At 42.4% G+C, this 17,306-nt stretch overlaps 1 protein-coding gene across 1 annotated transcript; it reads right to left on the reverse strand.

The window, feature by feature from the left end:
• Window positions 1-340: 340 nt before the first annotated feature.
• Window positions 341-17,293, reverse strand: SAXO2 (stabilizer of axonemal microtubules 2). The gene is made up of 4 exons (XM_075558060.1): window positions 17,168-17,293; window positions 13,358-13,537; window positions 7,564-7,766; window positions 341-4,059 (listed from the first exon to the last, which is right to left on the reverse strand). Exons 1-4 carry the CDS (start codon window positions 17,203-17,205, stop codon window positions 3,116-3,118), a joined length of 1,365 nt encoding a protein of 454 aa, XP_075414175.1. The 5' UTR covers window positions 17,206-17,293; the 3' UTR covers window positions 341-3,115.
• Between the last annotated feature and the right edge of the window lie 13 nt (window positions 17,294-17,306).

Here is a 17,306-nt window from a genome sequence, read left to right on the forward strand (position 1 = left end):
TGATTAAGGGCAATCCTTGTTCGAAGAGAATGTTGGTGACCTCCATCAGATTTCAGAGAGATATGAAAGCTAGCATTAGAAAATAGAACAGGCCGAGAGAATGCTGTGGTACTTTTGATGTATATAATAATGCTATCTATTTAAAAGCTGAAGTTATCCATGTATAGCTTGTAAATGTAAACAGAGTCTTTTCTAATGCTCGATTTTCCAGAGAAAATTGGATACAAAATTAGTTCATCAATTTAAAAAAATTTAATAGTGCAATACACAGATATAAAATTCACATTTTTCATGAATGCAAGTATATTTAAATAAAACCAAACTACTTGATAATTAAAAATTTTTAAACAAATGAGTATGTCCTCAATCCAGTCTATATTTTCCAATTATTTTGAAACTATTACAAACAAAACAACCAACAAGCCCACTGTCATTGAGTCAATTTGGACTCATAACAATGCAATTTTTGAAAGTATAAAAGAGCCCCAAATTCACTTTATATCAAAATAATACTTTCATAATGTAAGCAATTATTTATCAAAGGAAACAGTCCACTAAATGTTTAATTCATTAGAAAATTTTCATCACAAATGCAAACATTTTATAAGACCATTTCATCCTTCCCCCTTAGCACTTATTTTCACTCTGGAAGAATGGGATGAGGTGATTGTGATTCGTGTTGGCACAGTGAAACCTAGTGTAGCAATAAGGTGCACAACAATATAAGGTCAGAGTCATCAGCTATTTCTAAATCTATTTAATCAAACACGTCATCCTTTCTGCAAATTCTCATATTCAAACCACGTTATTCACCCCAAGCCAAGCTCTCTCGCCCTCTAATAATGTCATGGTTGCTTTTGAAACCTTAGAGGGGAGGATTAACTCTCAGAAATGCATACTACTCAGAAGCTCGAAGCAAGCTTGTCCATTTAACCATCCTTGATACAATCAGAATATGAGTATACAGTATGTAACCATCCTAATCAGAAAGGGGGGAGGTCACCCCCCAACATTATGGGATTTAGTTACAGTTTCTTACCTTGGTTTAGAATTTTATGGATTAAAATATATAATCTCTTGCTCAAAAAAAAAAAAAAGCTAAAAAGCAACAATAGAACCTTTTTTTGTGAGGTAGGCAGAGCAGATCTCTTTTTATAAGACACTGAAGTTCAGAAAGATAAGTCCCTTGCCTAAGATGACCCAAATAGAAGCTGATGTAATTGGAACTTGAACTCAAGTCTGATGCTTGCTGACCTGAAGACAGCCAGGGGCAATGCAATAGACTCTAAAGCCCCAAGCCCAATCGTCACTCAGCGTGTGCTATGCAGATGGCTTGAAGTGTGAGAAAACCAGTACTATGATTCTCATACTCAAACCATGTTATTCACCCAAGCCCAATCATCACTGCTATGCAGATGTCTTGAAGCGTGATGAAAACCAGTACTATGATCTTGGAACAAAAGTACACATGTAATTTTCAATGGGGTTCTGGATAGTCCCAGTGCACTTGATGAAAACTAGTATGCAAATAATCCTATATTGTCATAATTATCAATAGAAATATAAATAATAATAGCCTGGGGACAAACTATTTGATAGCCATCGGGGGTTCCGACTCATAGTGACTCTGCACAGCACAGCAAAACACTATTCAGTTTGGCACCATCTCCACAATTGCTCTTAAGCTTTACCCTGTTTGTTGCAGCCACTGTGTCGGTCCATCTTGTCGGCATCTGCCTCGTTTTCATTGCCCCTCTAGTTACCCAGGTTGATGTCCTTTATAGGGGCAGTACATTATTTAACGTGGCTCTTCTAGCCAGAGTCCCTAACTCCCACCAAACCACCTTTTCCTGCATGGGTCTGGTAAGAAAGTCGGGGGGAATCTACTGCTAGGATACACCTGTGAGAAACTGTGTACAAGATTCTCTCTAATCACATCCAGCTGTGTACAAAGGAGTCCTGGGACGCAGGAGTAGGGAATCTCGTTACCAGGAAGAGCCCGTGGAGGAGCATGTCCTCTGGACCCCCGGTATCTGTGCAGTGAACCTCTGGGTCCAGAAAACAGGTATAACATCAAAGGAGCAGCAGCAGAACCAGGAGCCAGAGCGTGGAACGGAGTGAAGGGCTTCTCAACCCAATGGGCAAATAAAGCTAAGCGCTTTGTGCAGGAAGCTGCTTGTGGAGTGGGGTGCCTCTGGGCATGTATATGTCAGGGCGCTGGGATAGCTGAGTCATCTCGCCGGATGCCTTCAGGTTAGGGTTGACAGTGGAGTGTTACAACCCTTTGAGTATTTTTTAGTAGATCTGAAAGAACTTTTTCTCACTGGAATTAAAACTTGTTAATTTCCTTAATAAACACTTTCATCATGAATTTTGTCTGTGAGTTCTGTGTAGCTATCGCAATGGATATTAGAACCCAGAGGGGTAAACTAGAGAACATTAATTAAAACCACACATCCTTTTCCAGGAACATGTGATAACACGTGAGACCAAGTCTCGCCATCCATGCCTCCATGGAGCATTCTGGGTTCACTTATTCCAGAAGAGATCTGTTGGTTCTTTTGGCGGCCATGGTACTTCCCATACCTTTGCCAGCACCGTAATTCCAAATGCAATGATTTTTCTTTGGTCTTTCTTATGAGGTGATTAAAAACATCATGGCTTGGGCCAGGTACACCTTGGTCCTCAATGGAACATCCTCTTTTTTTTTTTTAACATAGTCAAGAGTTCTTGTGCAGATTTTCCCAAAGCATTGCATCATTAGATCTCGTGACTGCTGGCTCCGTGAGCACTGACCACGGATCCCAGCAAGAGGAAGGCCTTGGCAACTTTGGTCTTTTCTCCGTTTGCCATGCTATTATCTATGGGTCCAGCCGGCAAGTTAGAGATTGAAACGGTTCAGTTTTCAAAATCATGTCGTGAAGAATAACCTTGGTTAAAAGGAAGAAAGTAAAATACATGTTAAGATTCTGACTTCATAAACCTTTTCAATTTTGTTTACAAATAGAAAATAGATTCATTTTTTCTCATGTGTTTTCCCACTGTAAAAATTGGTTTTACCCTTGGAAAACCAACACTTTTGCTAGTTGGCTTTCTTTGAAGCATGGCTTCATGACTAGAAGGCCTCCACCACGGGAGTGATCTTGCGGAAGAACTTATGACCTCGGGAGTTGGTATTTTCAAATATATACCCTGGTGGAGCAGGGTAGCTGGCAGGGCAGACTTCCTGCTTCTTCGGTGCATACTCTGTGGAGTACATGGTCGCATCGTCAAATGGAACAGAACTTGTCAGAGAAACGGTTAAAGGTTTGCAACTCTTTGTGGGAATCAGTTCATGTGGCACATAGTGAGATCGGAAAGTGCTCAGACCATCAAATTTTCCAGATGGGTTGGGTATCTGCTGTTGCCTCTTAATCATTCCTTGACGACAACTTTCCCATGCTGGAAAATCTTCCTTTGTGGTACTCTTTCCTTGGAAGGGGACATTCTTATTTCTTCTCTGAGAAATGGGCCTTATGGCAGCCACACGGCTGGCCTGATATGGGACATAATCGAGATGACTTGTGCTACTGAACTGCATAGGACCTGTCGGTGGGACATAGTCTGCTGCTTTCTTGACAGTGGCCGGTGGCATTGCCCAAGGCTGAAAACTTTCTTGGAATTCGGTGCTTCCTGAAAATGGAATATTTTGGGTCACTCTGTTGTAGGCAGGCTTGCAGATCTTTGCAGTTTCACCAACAAGACCCTGGAAGTCACTGTGGTGAATTGTGAGAGCCTCAAAAGGTTGGCTGGGTGGCTTGTAAACTTCTTTTGGCCTTGCGCATTTGAATTCCACCTGATGTGGGACATAGTCAAGGCGGTGACTGGTGTCGCCATTAAAGGGGACTGTAGAGTGTTGGAGCGCAAAGGACGGTTTGAGGCTTTGCCGTGGTTTTATCTCCTGAGGCGTGTAGTCATCCTGAAATGTTGTTGAGTTTCCGAATTTCACAGTAGGTGGGCGGTAACTTTCTTTGGGTTTATAAAGTTCGCTTTTCTGAATGTCCCAAGCCCTATAATCATCTTGAAAATGAAAAAAAAAGTGTTTAATTATTGAATAATCACATCTTACATACTTCTCACAGTACCCAATCCTTCCATTTCCTTTATCATCTGAATAGTATCAAATATGACATTTGTCTAATTCCCTTCAGACCTGTTTGTTTTTATTTCCACTCTCTTCTTCCTACCTACCAGCTTTAAGACACACAACTTCCTACTTCCAGACTCATTCGATCCCATAGCAAAGAAACAGCACATCTGGCCTTTTTGTTTATCAGTTTTGAGAGCCCAAAAGGCTGAATTTTAGATGAGGACAGATTTTAAGAGATAATTATTGTGCTTCCTCACTTGGGAGCTGCAAAAACTGGTTGAAATTCTCATGCTAATATGAGTCATATATAGTACACACGTTAATTTAAGGTTAACATAAGTCATAAAATTCGAGCTGGATTCAGAAGAGGGTGTGCTATGAAGGCTATCATTGCTGATGTCAGCTGGATCTTGGCTGAAAGGAGAGACTTTCAGGAAGATGTTTCCTTGTGTTTTATTGACTGTGCAAAGACAGTCAGCTGTGTGGATCATCACAGACTACAGAGCCTGCCTGGAGAGGAAGGGGAGTATGTCGTGCTCCTGTAGCACTCCTACGTCGGCCAGGAGGCAGTCATACAAACAGAACGAGGGAGCACTGCATGGTGTAAAACCAGGAAAGGTGCGAGTCAGGGCTGCATCCTTTCACAATACTCATTGGATCTGTATGCCGAGCACATAATCTGACAAGCTGGGCTATACGGAGAAGAATGTGGAATCAGGATTGGAGGAAGGTTTATTATCAACCTAAGATATACAAATGATACAATTTTGCTTTCCAAAATGGAGGACTTGAAACATTTGCTGATGAACATGCAGGGCTACAGCCTTCTTAATGGATTGCATCTTAATGGAAGAGAAACCCAAATCCTCATAACTGGACGAATAGGCAACATCATAATAAATAGAGAAAAGACTGAAGTTGTCAAGGATTCGATTTTACTTGGATCTATGGTCAATGCTCACGAAAGCAGCAGTTAAGAAATCAAATAATGTATTACACTGGGCAAATCTACTGTGCAAGTGTTGAAGAGCAAGGATGTCCCTTTGAAGAGAAGGTATGCCTGACCCAAGTCATGGGGTTTTCAATTGCCTTACATGCATCTGAAAATGGGAAAAGGAATTAGGAATACCAAATAATGGATGCATTTGAATTATGGTCTTAGCAAAGAATACTGAACCTAGCATTGACTGCCAAAAGAACAAACATCAGTCTTGGAAGAAATGCAGCCAGAATGTTCTTTAGAAGTGAGGGTGGTGAGACTTCATTTCAGGGATTTTGGACATGTTATCAGGAAGAAACGGGAAAAGGACATCATGCTTGCTACGGTAGATCAGCAAAGAGGAGGAAGACCATCAAGGAGATGGATTGACTTAGCGGCTCTCACAATGGACTCAAACACAAAAATAATTGTGAGAAAGGCACAGGACCGGGCACAACATCAGTTATAAAACTCAAGTGCTGTGATGTGTGGGCAAAGTGATGTTAGGGTTATTCCTTGCTTTGGAAGGACTTCTCCAAAGAGAGACAATCTCCACTCTATTATAGTCACTAGGAGTCAAAACTAGGAGTCCTGGTGGCATAGTGCTTACATGTTGGGCTGCTAATCCAAGTCAACCCAAGTTCAGAAGTTTGAAACCACCAGCTACTCTGTAGGAGAAAGATGAGGCTAGCTACTTCTGTAATGTGGTATTAGTCCTGGGAAGCCACAGCGACAGTTCTACCCTGTCCTACAGAGTCGCTGTGAGTCGGAATTGGCTCGAAGGCAGTGATTTTGGCTTTTATGAGAACTGTATTCCTACAAGACTCCCTAAACAAAGTTAAAGGAGAACTTGTACTATCTTATAAAGATCTTTGACCACCTCTTCCTTTTCATGAAATGAGCTTGGTGATTCCCACAGATAGAGTACCACTTAGTGCTCAGGCCTGAACTGAGTACTTTTCAAGACTATTCACAATAAATGTCGAATTTAAAAGGGAGCATCAGAGCTAAAATATGAGATTAAAATTTCAATACTGCAAGCCTGCCTCCTAATGCTTATTAGACCAGGGATGGGAAATTGAAGTGCATACATTTTAACTACTATGAGATGGAAAAGGTTACAAGCTGGAAAATACTATAGAATTAATTTCACCAAATGTATTCAAAAATACCAAAATTTCATTTCTAAAATACAATATAAAGTATTTGGATCTGGCCTGAAATGTGTACAATGCAACTGGAAAAATGAAACCTCAACTGATTATATGTGGCTACTTCCTTCCAAGAGATACATGCCTCACATATAGGGCAAGATAGAAGGCAAGTATTGACCTAGCCCCGGTGGCACAATGGGTTACATGTTGGGCTCTGATCCACAGGTCAGCAGTTTGAAACCACCAGCCACTCTGCTGGGGAGATAGGACTGGGAGGAGTTCCATATGGGAAACCCACTAGGGCAGTTCTACTCTTTTCTATAGGGTCACCAAGAGTCAGAATTGACCTGAGGGCAGTGAGTGAGACAGTACAAGTTATCCTATATTTTTGTTTTTGGAAAATTATTTTCCATCCTGTCTTCAAACAATTCAATCTTGTTGCTTCTCTTCTTCGTGGATTCCAAATATACCTTATATCCATATAAAAGTACCCCATCGTTTTAGATGCTGTTTTCTCACTCATTGTTTTTAGGTTTATTTTTATTAAAATTTCTCATTTACTATTTTTTTCCACTTGGCTGGGTTGAGTCTAGTGTAGGAAGGCATACATAATTATGTGTGTGTCTGTGTGTAGGAGTGGTGGTGATTATTTCTAGTATTCCCATTTACTTTCATAGTTTCTCTCTGAAGTTTTCTATCTTTTCATATATTATTTCCATTCTTTCCATTTGAGCTTTTAGCATATCAATAATCACTTAAAACTCACCGCTTTTGAGTCAATTCCAATGCATAGCTCCCTAATAAGACACAAAAGAGGTGTCCTTGCTAGTTTCTGAGGCTGTAAATCCTTATGGAAGCAGAAAGCTTCATCTTTCTCTGGTGGAGCAGCTGGTGGTTTAGAACTGCTGACTTTATGGTTAGCAGCCCAGCTCACTACCACTATATTACAAGGGCTATCAATGATAGTATTTTTAAATTCCTTATCTTGTATGTAATTAAAATCCCAAGTCATCTCTGAATCTGGTTTTAATTTGGTTTCTTGACAATTATTCCCTTTCCTTTTTATTTTTTAAAACTTGTGGTTTACTGATGAAAGCTGGACATTGTGTGAAGGAAGATAGAAAAATAATATTTATACCCAGTAATCCTTTTTTAGTATATGTGCTGCCGAAGCGAGCACACCCATTAATCCTTTTTTGCTAACTCTTTAGTGAGCAGAGTTGAGTCATTCTTACTAGTATTTAAACTTTGGGGTTTTTTTTGTATTAGATGTCATCTTCATTTTATAAGTGGCACGTTACCTTTGTAGGTTGGGACAGTGTCCAACTTTCCTTTTTTAACTTGCTGTCTTTCCAAAGGCCGGGCTATGGCCACAGGCTGCACTTTATAAGAATTAAAATCCCGTTTGTAGGTAGTACCAAGATCAATCTGTCCAACTTTGGGCTTATATTCTTCCGGTACATGACGAGGCGGTTTGACTATGTCATATGGACGATAATCTGACCTGAAATATATATATTTCAAACAGACTCACATGTTCATATTTCTAATTATTCCAATACAGTATTAAACATGCCAAGATCTTTACTTGAAAATTTGAGAAAATATTAAAATAGTAGCAGTTGATACATAATTTGAAAAAAAGAGAATTCTATAAGTTTCTGCTCAATGATTCAACTAGTGAATATGACAAAAATCCTAGTTTGCAACATATCCTTACAGTACATTTTTTTGTTAGTTGGCAATGAATAAAATCCCCATGTAATTGATGTTTTGCTCACATGGAAGGAAATCTCAGGTGGTCTGATGAGCTTGAAAAATAACCCAAGGGAAACATAACCCTTGGGCCCACATTGTCAAGAGTCTAATTCACCCTGCTTCAAGATTCTATGTAACAATTCAGACACTTTCTTCTCACTGAAGTCCAATTGCCATCCTACTCATTAATCAATAACTCTGGCCATTAGAGATTAATCAAAACTGTAATATAGGTATGAGTCTTACTCATGTATGGCTCTCTTAGGACAAGGGAGACATAGGTGGGAGTCAGATGGTAATCCAACTCTGTGGATATTATGTCACTACGTGAGAGGCAGGAGTGTAAGCACTGAGGCAGACGAGTGAAGACCACTGATTCACACTGACCTGGTTCCAAATCCTGGCTTCATTTACTATCAGTAGCACCATCTTGATGAATTCCTTGACCTATGCCTGTTTCCTCATATGTAAATAGGGCATGAATATTGTCTACCTCATAGGGTTGTTTCTCAGCAAGGGTGTCAAACTGGTGGCCAGTGGGCCGCATATGGCCCCCAGGTAATTTTGTGGCCCACCATACTCTGAAATAAAGTGTAATGAGGGAATTGTGTGTACGGTATTTCCTCGATCTCCCCTAAGCACTATTTTCTTCATATCATTTTTTTTCCTATTTTCATTTCATTTCAGAGCATCATGGGCCACAAAAATTACCTCGGGGACCACACGCGGGCCGCGTTTGACACCCATTTTTCAGGATTGTCCATACACATACTTTAGAGGACTGTTTGGTATTTAAGAAGGGCAGCTGGGCTGCTCACAGCCAAGGTCTGCAGTGCAAAACCATCCGCTGCTCCTTTGAAGTGTTTCTGAGTGTGCTATTATGAAAACTTGGAACATGAAGGCTTGGTACTGACAGATGGAGAAAAGTCGTTCTGTGTGAGCACTATTTAGGAAGCAGAAGTGATAGGACCAGATGAGTTGAATACTGGAAAATAGGTGAGGGAGGAAGAAGGTGTGCATGCTTTCTGATGTGTGCAGCTGAGGATGTGATCTTATTTGCTAAGATAGGGAACAGGTTGAAAAGATTTGTTGAGGGAAATAGTTTTATTTGAGACACATTGAGTTTAGAGGTACTTCACCTTCATTTCTTACGTGGCAGGTTACCTTTGTAGGTTGGACAGTGCGCACAGAAAAAGCCTCAACACATAAAAGTCCAGGTCTGTTCTTCCTCATTCGTCTCAAACAACAGAGTGCTTCCATTAACTACCTCACTGCTTCTAAGTCGATGCTGACTCATAGCAACCCTACAAGACAGAGTAGAACTGCTCCGTCGGGTTTCCATCATGGACATCTTTATGGGGGCAGAGAGCTTCAGCTTTCTCCCAAGGAGCTGCTGGTGACTTTGAACTGGGATTCTGGGCTAGCTATTGCGTATTTCCTCCTCTCCATGGCCCTTTCTGCTCTGCTCGGAAGGCACTTTTTTCTCCACATAATCCTGTTCATTGCTACACATCTTCCTAGCCTTACCAACATTTTTTCCGCTCTTCTGCTGAAGGAAAACCAACCAACCAACCAACAAACAAACCCTAACAACTTTTATGCTGGCTCTCAAGGAACCTTTTGCCTGTCCTTCATGTTTTATCACTGTTGCCAGTTTAGAATTACCTTGAGTGCTTGTTTGGGTTAACGCCTCCACTCCAATCAGACATGAAATTCTGCTCACGCAGAGATCGTGGCTGTTTGTCCTCATGACTGAATCTCACTGGTCTAACATTGTGCCTGGCACTTAGGAGAGGCTTTCTAAAGCATGTTTACACGGGCAGAATGGTAGTAGAGAGCACATGCCTCTGCTCTTCAAGACCTCTGAGTTGCTTTCTCTTTCCAAATACAGCTAGACAGGAGTGAACTAAAATCGATGGAAGAATCAGAAAGACGATGGAGAGTTCAGAACGTCTTGGTTTCTCTGATTAGACTAGGTGTTAGAAAAAGTACCTCCAAACCCAAAGCAACCTTCAACTGAGAAGTATTCATAATTAGAGGGCGAATGCCATTGTAGTCATGGAAGATAGCTTGTAAGACTTGACATGCCCAGACTCCTAATCTGTCAGGGCAAACTTCCTGGCACTCTTATGCTATATTACTGTGCTGCAACAAAGGGCCAGAAGCCTTGTACAAACCCAATGATCTGCCTTTTACCGTCTCCTCCTTCCTGTATTGATAAAATGTTTGAAGTATAAGTTGGCACCTTGTTCTGTCAAGTAACTACCGCTTGTTTGTACAGATAAGTCAGCTGCCTGCTGCTGGAGCAACATGAAGGCGACACGCAAGAGGTGCAGAACTCTAGGGTCTGGCTCTCCAAGACACTGCAGGTCCCCCGTCAGAACACCGAGAAGAGAGTCACTGTCTGACTAAACGGAGAGACAGCAATTTAAAATATGGAATTTTTCATTTCATTAGCATATCTGGACGCTTTGGAATTTAGAACATTTCTTTCTGTTTTTTTTTTTAAACTATCAAAGGTTCCTTGTTCAAGTCAACTGGGGAAACAGAATTGGAAAGTGGATGCCTTTTAAAACTCTCCCAATTTAACATTCAGAATCGATTAAATGAAAAAACCTTATTCACTCAATTTAAACATGGTACAATTTATAAGATTATATAAAAAAGTACTGCTATACAATAATGGAAGCCTTTATCAAACAAAGGATCCAAATGTGAAACTAGTCTTTCTTAACATATCCTCCATGTAGGTCTACACGCTTCTGGAAACACGGTCTCCTTCTTCCCTGAAGAATTGTGTTCCTGGATTCACAGCCCGCCAGAACAGCACTTTGGCAGCCTCAGGCGTTCAAATCCTGTTTCTTTTCATTATCCTAGGGGTCTGGAACAAAGAGTTTGGGGACAAGAAGGACCGGGGCTACAGAGAGGCTGGAATAAGGTTTCCCAAGGAAATTCTCGTCAGACAGACCTTGCTCCACTAGGAGAATAAGCACTGTCGTGATGGGGAAAAATCTTGGTCCAAGGTTCCTGGACCTTTTCTAACCAATGGAGTTTTCCTTATTCTTAACATTTCTTCCTAAGTTCCCATGAGCATGATTTCTCTGCCATTCAGAAAAATCTGTCAAGATTACCCCATGGGAATTAAAAAAAATCCATCGCTGTATCCTCCTGAGCCATCTCCCTCAGCCTGACTTTAACTGGCCAGTAAAGGCCCTGGAAAGGCACTTTTTAGATTGGACCTCCCCCACTTCCTTTTGGAAGATACCCTAATGAGACTAAGACAAGTGTGACGCTGAAAAACCTGTGTGCTGCCATGCACTGGTGGCAGAGACATGTTTATGCATATATGTTTGGAATACACCTGTGTGCGCATGAACTGGAGCCCTAGTAGAAACACTTTGTGACACACACTCATGTTAAGATGTTCTTATGGACCATTAACGGCATCAAGGAAGAAAGAAGATAGATGAAGAGAAAGAATAACCATTCCTACTTGCCAACCGGTTATTTAGTTTCACCTCATTTGCTGCAGTTGTTCACTTTCATTGTTGATTTATCGGATTGCTTGTTTCGGGCATGTCTACCCTTCAAGACTGCAAACCACAGGAGGGTGAAGCCCTCTATATTGGGTGCCATGCCACATCCGGTGAGCCGCCAGTACTGACCCCCTGCAGGGCAGCTGTGGCAACAGAAACACCAAAACACCAGCCAGGCGGGTTTAAACTGGTCTCCTCGGACCCACTCCATTGCCTGCTGACTCTGCTACATGGGGTTCCGGAACCTGCCAATTTAGCCTTATTAGGATGCTCTGAAGATGCCACGGAGGACCCGGGAAAATCTGCTCTGAGGAGGAGTCATGCACCCCCAGCAACAATTGGAGCCACCTGAGTACTTTTGACAACTAGGGCTGCTTGAAAGGAGGTTAAAGTGAAACTGATCTCATTTATGTGAGATACCTAGAACAGGCCAATGCAGAGATCAAAGTTCATGGGCGGTTACCAGGGGTGGGTAGGTGCTGGAAATGGGACACCCTTGCTTAAGGGGTGCTGAGTTGCTGGTAAGGGTAATGGAAAAATCAGAAATGTACCGTGAGGGTGGTTGCCCAATATGGGGGAAATAATTAAGGCCAGTGAATCAAACATTTCAACAAGTGGGTGACGTGCTAATGTTTTGTTACAGGTACTTTATCACCAGTTGTTTTTCTAAGTAGAAATAATGACCCAAAGGTTTAAACGTTCCCACCTTGCTCTTTAAACAGAACTGGCCTTTTATGAACGAAGAAATGGCAATGGCTAGGTATTAGCGCTGTTGTAGAGCACTCTGAAAGCGTCAGTGACAGAAAACTGATACGAGTTCCTTGAAAGGAGGAACCCCAACAAATTCAACTGTATAAACCTAAAGCTAAAGATTTTACCATGAATGTAGCACACATTAAAGAGTGAGTAAATAAAAGAATTAACCAACCATGTTATCAAACATAGGAAGAGATGATAAAGCGAGTCTGAGTGAACACTGCCTTTGAACTTCCTTGCCCATCACCATTGAACACATATTGAGCAAACACTCTCTGTCGTGCATGGCACTAGGTTTCTGGAAGTAAAATGCTGATTTAAGAATACAGCTCGTGCCTGCCTCCATAGACAATGAAACAATTCTAATGAAAAATTATAGGAAGGGGATTATACAAGGGACCTTCATCTCTCCTGAAAACTGAGTCAAGTGCTAGAGGCAGTTTTTCAGAGGAAGTGATGGTTGAGACCCCCAGGGAGAAGGGACACTTACGAGGGGAACGAGGGAAAACTCCAGACAGGGCACAGAGTGTCCTGAAAGGCTCTGTGACAAGGGACCCTTGGGACTTTCAGAGAAAACGATCAGAGGATTCGAGGGAAACAGAAGCGTGTCAAGGGCATTGCGGTGACATGAAAGTAAAGCTCAGGGGAGGGACCACGTGGGATTTTGATACAGATTTTAGTCCATTGAACACACATGGGAGTGTGTAAGAATTCCAGGGTTGAACAGCATTATACTGCAGCAGACTACGGGACTCGAAGTGGACCAGCGGGGCAGAAACTGGAGTAGATATAGATCAGTTACAAGGACCATGGGATGCTGACAGGGGATGGTGACAGTGGGAAGGAGATTATCATGATTTTAGAAGGTTAAAAAAATCAGTGATCAATTTTCATCTCTTTTTCTTAAGTGGTGACCACACGAGTTTCTTGCTTCTTGTTGGTTCAATTTGAATTAACTAACTAGCTTAATTTAACTGGTGAGAAAATCCTATTAAGGCCAATTTGGGAGGAAAATGAGTAAAGCAAACAGTTGCTGAATATTTACTTAAATGTCGTTATTCCTTCCATTTTACCACGGCATGCTCGGGACTCCTGCTTGGGTTTAAGACTCTGGGGTGGAAGAACTTTGCCATATGTAGGATATTTTTCCAAGTATTCAGTTGTGGGGTAATGGGTGCCGGAATTTTCATAGATCCTCGTGCTTCCATGTGGACAGCGATGTCGCCTGTGCAAACATAAATACACTTGAGAGATTATTTTCACCGTCAAAACATTTAGTGTGACAACTGCATTTATTTATTTAATTTTTGCACATATATAGATGTATTAATTAATATACAGGAACCTGCTGGCGGGTATTCTCCCCAGAGGCTTTTTCTTTTTTTAATTGCTTTATTAGGGGCTCATACAACTTATCACAATCCATACATTCATCAATTGTGTAAAGCACATCTGTACATTCATTTCCCTCATCATTCTCAAAACATTTGCTCTCCACTTTAAGCCCCTGGCATCAGCTCCTCAATTTTCCCCTCCCTCCCTGTTCCTGCTTCCCTCATGAACCCTTGATAATTTATAAATTATTATTTTGTCATATCTTGCCCTGTCCGACGTCTCCCTTCACCCACTTTTCTGTTGTCTGTCCCCCAGGGAGGAGGTCGCATGTAGATCCTTGTAATCGGTTCTTTTCACCCCACCCATTTAAATGAGAGACTTCAGCTAAGCGCAGACTCTGTAGCTCTTCAAGAAGTTTGATTTACAACAAAACAAGCCAAACCCCCCAGTTACTTTGCAGTGCTGCTGAGGAAAACGGGGGAAAGGGGCGGTGTCGCCTGGGGTGGTGGAAACTGGCTCTGTTCCTCACACTTTGCCGTGTTTTCTTCTGCTTCCAATGCCGAGAAGCTAACAGATGTGTTTCCTGGTCCCTTTGCAGGGACGTTCCAGGGACAATCTCTGTTTCAACTATTAGAAATACTCATGGATTGTGGTACAGCCAGTGAGATTTGGGGTGCCAGCAGTTGCTAGGCAGGGTGATAGCAGTTTCCTGATTGTGGCAGAGCCAGTGGCTGCCTTTGTCACACAAGACTTATGATGTTCATGACAAAGCCAAGGTACAAAGGTCACGCACAGAGACTGTGGTATACCTGTACTGAGTTTCTGATACCAAAAGAAAGGTTTGGAATTCATCATCATTTTAGTGTTTAATTTTCCAACAAAGTAATATTCACATCATTGCAAATCAAACAATGAACAGGCATTTATAAAAGAAAGGAATTCGTTCCTAAATATTTTCCTCTAAGTTTCTACCACCCTTTCAGGTCTCACTTTTTGTCAGTTAAACTTCTCTACTTCTTTTATTACAAAAGTTGTTTGGGTTATGCCCTTCAATGCAACCAAGTTGCCAAACTTTGCACCTCGTTTTAATTTTACGTTGTAAATTTAGCTTCGGCTACAAGGACCACAGTACACCTTTGATGCTGGCCTACTTAGTATGCACGGAGAACCTTTCTTGTCCATGGTTTCAACATGACTCGCAGGCACTAAGGTAGAGTTGCAAGGTTCAAGGTTAAGTCACTTGTCTTCACTTTCACTCCATCGATTATTAATTATTTAAAATTTTACTTGGCCTCATGTACTGTCTAGCTGTGCCCTGACGTTTCTAGGACCTTGACTGCCACGTAGACAATCTGCATTCAACATGCAATCAAGATTTCCAACATCTCTTTTGTAGCATCAGCTTACGGAGGCATCATTTTTCATGGTAGGCTTTCACAGTAAAAGCCTTCACTTTCCTCAGACAAGTAATTTAATTGCATTAAAGAGCCATTCAGTATTTTCTTTTTTCCTTCTTAGTTGACAGTGCAGTTGCCTGGTGGGGGCAGATGTAGGAAGAGATGAAGTGCCACAGTGGTCCAGGCGCTTTGGATTCAGACGTTAGTCTTTCTGAATAAGCCTACCCTTCTGTTCTCTACAGAAACTAGTCTCCCTCAGGCCCTATAGGGCAGCCGGATTCATTGTGTCATACAGAACACCCACTTCAGTTATGTGTTTCATCTGTAAAAGTGTTCCTACCTTTCTAAAAATTGTTGAAACTTCATGTCAGTGACTCTTCTTCTCATTAAATTCAAAACCATTATTTCTACCCTTGTTTTTATATTTTTACTTCAGTGGGTTGTAGGCAAGGAATGAAGAGCAATGTTCTATCTGCCCTGCTGGCCTTTCACACACCATCATCTTTCTCTTCCCTCTTCCAACTCTTAACCAACCATTGTGACCAGGTTGTGATTTCCTGCTTCAAGTTTTCCCTTCCACCCCGCCACCCCCCCCCCCCGACTTAATGTTCCAATATAAGCAGCCACAGTTTTTCACACGAGAAGTTACATCTACATGTTGCAGGGGAAAAAGTGAGCTATCTGATGAAATATGTGAAACGACTTGCATGTGTGAAAGATTCAAACAGGGATTTGAAAAGGAAGCAGGAACAGGTCAAAATCTTCCCCCTCTCCCCCCTCCCAAGGTCTCTTGGCGATCTTGATTGAGGGAAGCAAATGATTCAAACAATACTAAGTGCTTGCTCCCTTCTCCCCCTTCCTTTATTTCAAGCAGCTCATCAAGATTTTTACATCCCTTATTGTTGGCTTCTTGGCAGACGAACTTCAAAAAATGCTTGAAGTCAACACGTTATTCTGAATTTAAAAAAAAATCATGGAAGAGGGGGTATTTCCTTAAAAGGAAAATAAAAGACCATTGTATTTTGGGATCGCAAGAGGAAAGAGATGGTCTTGAAGAGGAAAGGGATGGGCTAGGGATTTGAAAAAGAGCAGTGAGAATTCCCTCCTCCCCTCCCAGAGGAGGGGGAAAGATTCTGAGAAGGCCAGTCTCCCAGGAAGTGGTCATATTTCAAAAGTGTTGGCTAAGTGGAACAGCTGGAGGCTCACCCCACTCACTGATCGTCCAGCTTTGGTAAAAATTCTTATACCTCAACCATAAACCTTAAGAAGCAGAGGATTCTGTGAATTTGGGAGACATTTCAACGATAAGCATTACAGGTGTTCAAGACACGAGGAGACCGCTCTTGTGTTGCCACGGTTCTGCATCCTGGATACACATCCTGCTTGGAGAAAGGGACTCCCCACCACATCAGAAGCTGGTATTTCCTGAGAGCTGAAGGGGAAGACAGTTGGATGATACATAAATTAAATTAAAAATTAGAAAATAAACTATATGCCTTTTCTTGCACACTCCAGTTTGCAAACATTGTTTATATTTCAACACCTAATCACAAGCAAAGATTATGAAAAGACTTAACATTCAAGTGTTTTTCCTTGAAGGATGCGGTTACAGGGGTGACAAATACTAAAGGATCGACAGAGTTAGGTTGTTTATTCAGCAAGTCGTGATCTAATCCGCGGGTCAACAGCGCGGATGAGGAAGGAGGCTGTGTTTATAGGTGGTAGGAGGTTGGTAGGCAGGTCCCAAGGTTCAATTCTGGGCTTCATGGTGGCACCCACTACTTTTCCAGTCAGGCCGATCCCAAAGGATCCCCTGGATGGGAATGGGAATATGCTCAGCCTTGGAGAAGGGAAACCGGGCGGTGGACGTAGAGAGAGAGCTCGCTGGCACACTCATGGCCAGGCACACGGCTCCGCTTTTCCAATCGGGGCCACATCTGACCCCACCGCTGACCCCGCAGACCCGGCCCGTTTCACCTCTATTAGCTGTGAGGCCCCAAAGGCACCTCTGGACGGAGACTCGGTGTACCACCCGGAGGCAGGGGTGCAGAGCGCGCCCCGTGGATGGCGGGCAGCGCCAGCTTCCCTCCTCCACGTCCAAGGCCCCGACCCGCCGTCCTTACCCGCAAGTACAGATCTGGCACAGACACCGAGCCCGCATCCTCGCAGCTGGCGCGGCTTCCCCGGGCGCCCCGGCCCGCCAGCCGCCGCTCCCGCCGCCCCGCGCGCGCCGTCGTCCAGGCAACCGCGGGCGCCCGGGTG

The sequence above is a fragment of the Tenrec ecaudatus genome, chromosome 9 (genome assembly GCF_050624435.1).
Source record: "Tenrec ecaudatus isolate mTenEca1 chromosome 9, mTenEca1.hap1, whole genome shotgun sequence".
NCBI lineage: Eukaryota > Metazoa > Chordata > Mammalia > Afrosoricida > Tenrecidae > Tenrec > Tenrec ecaudatus.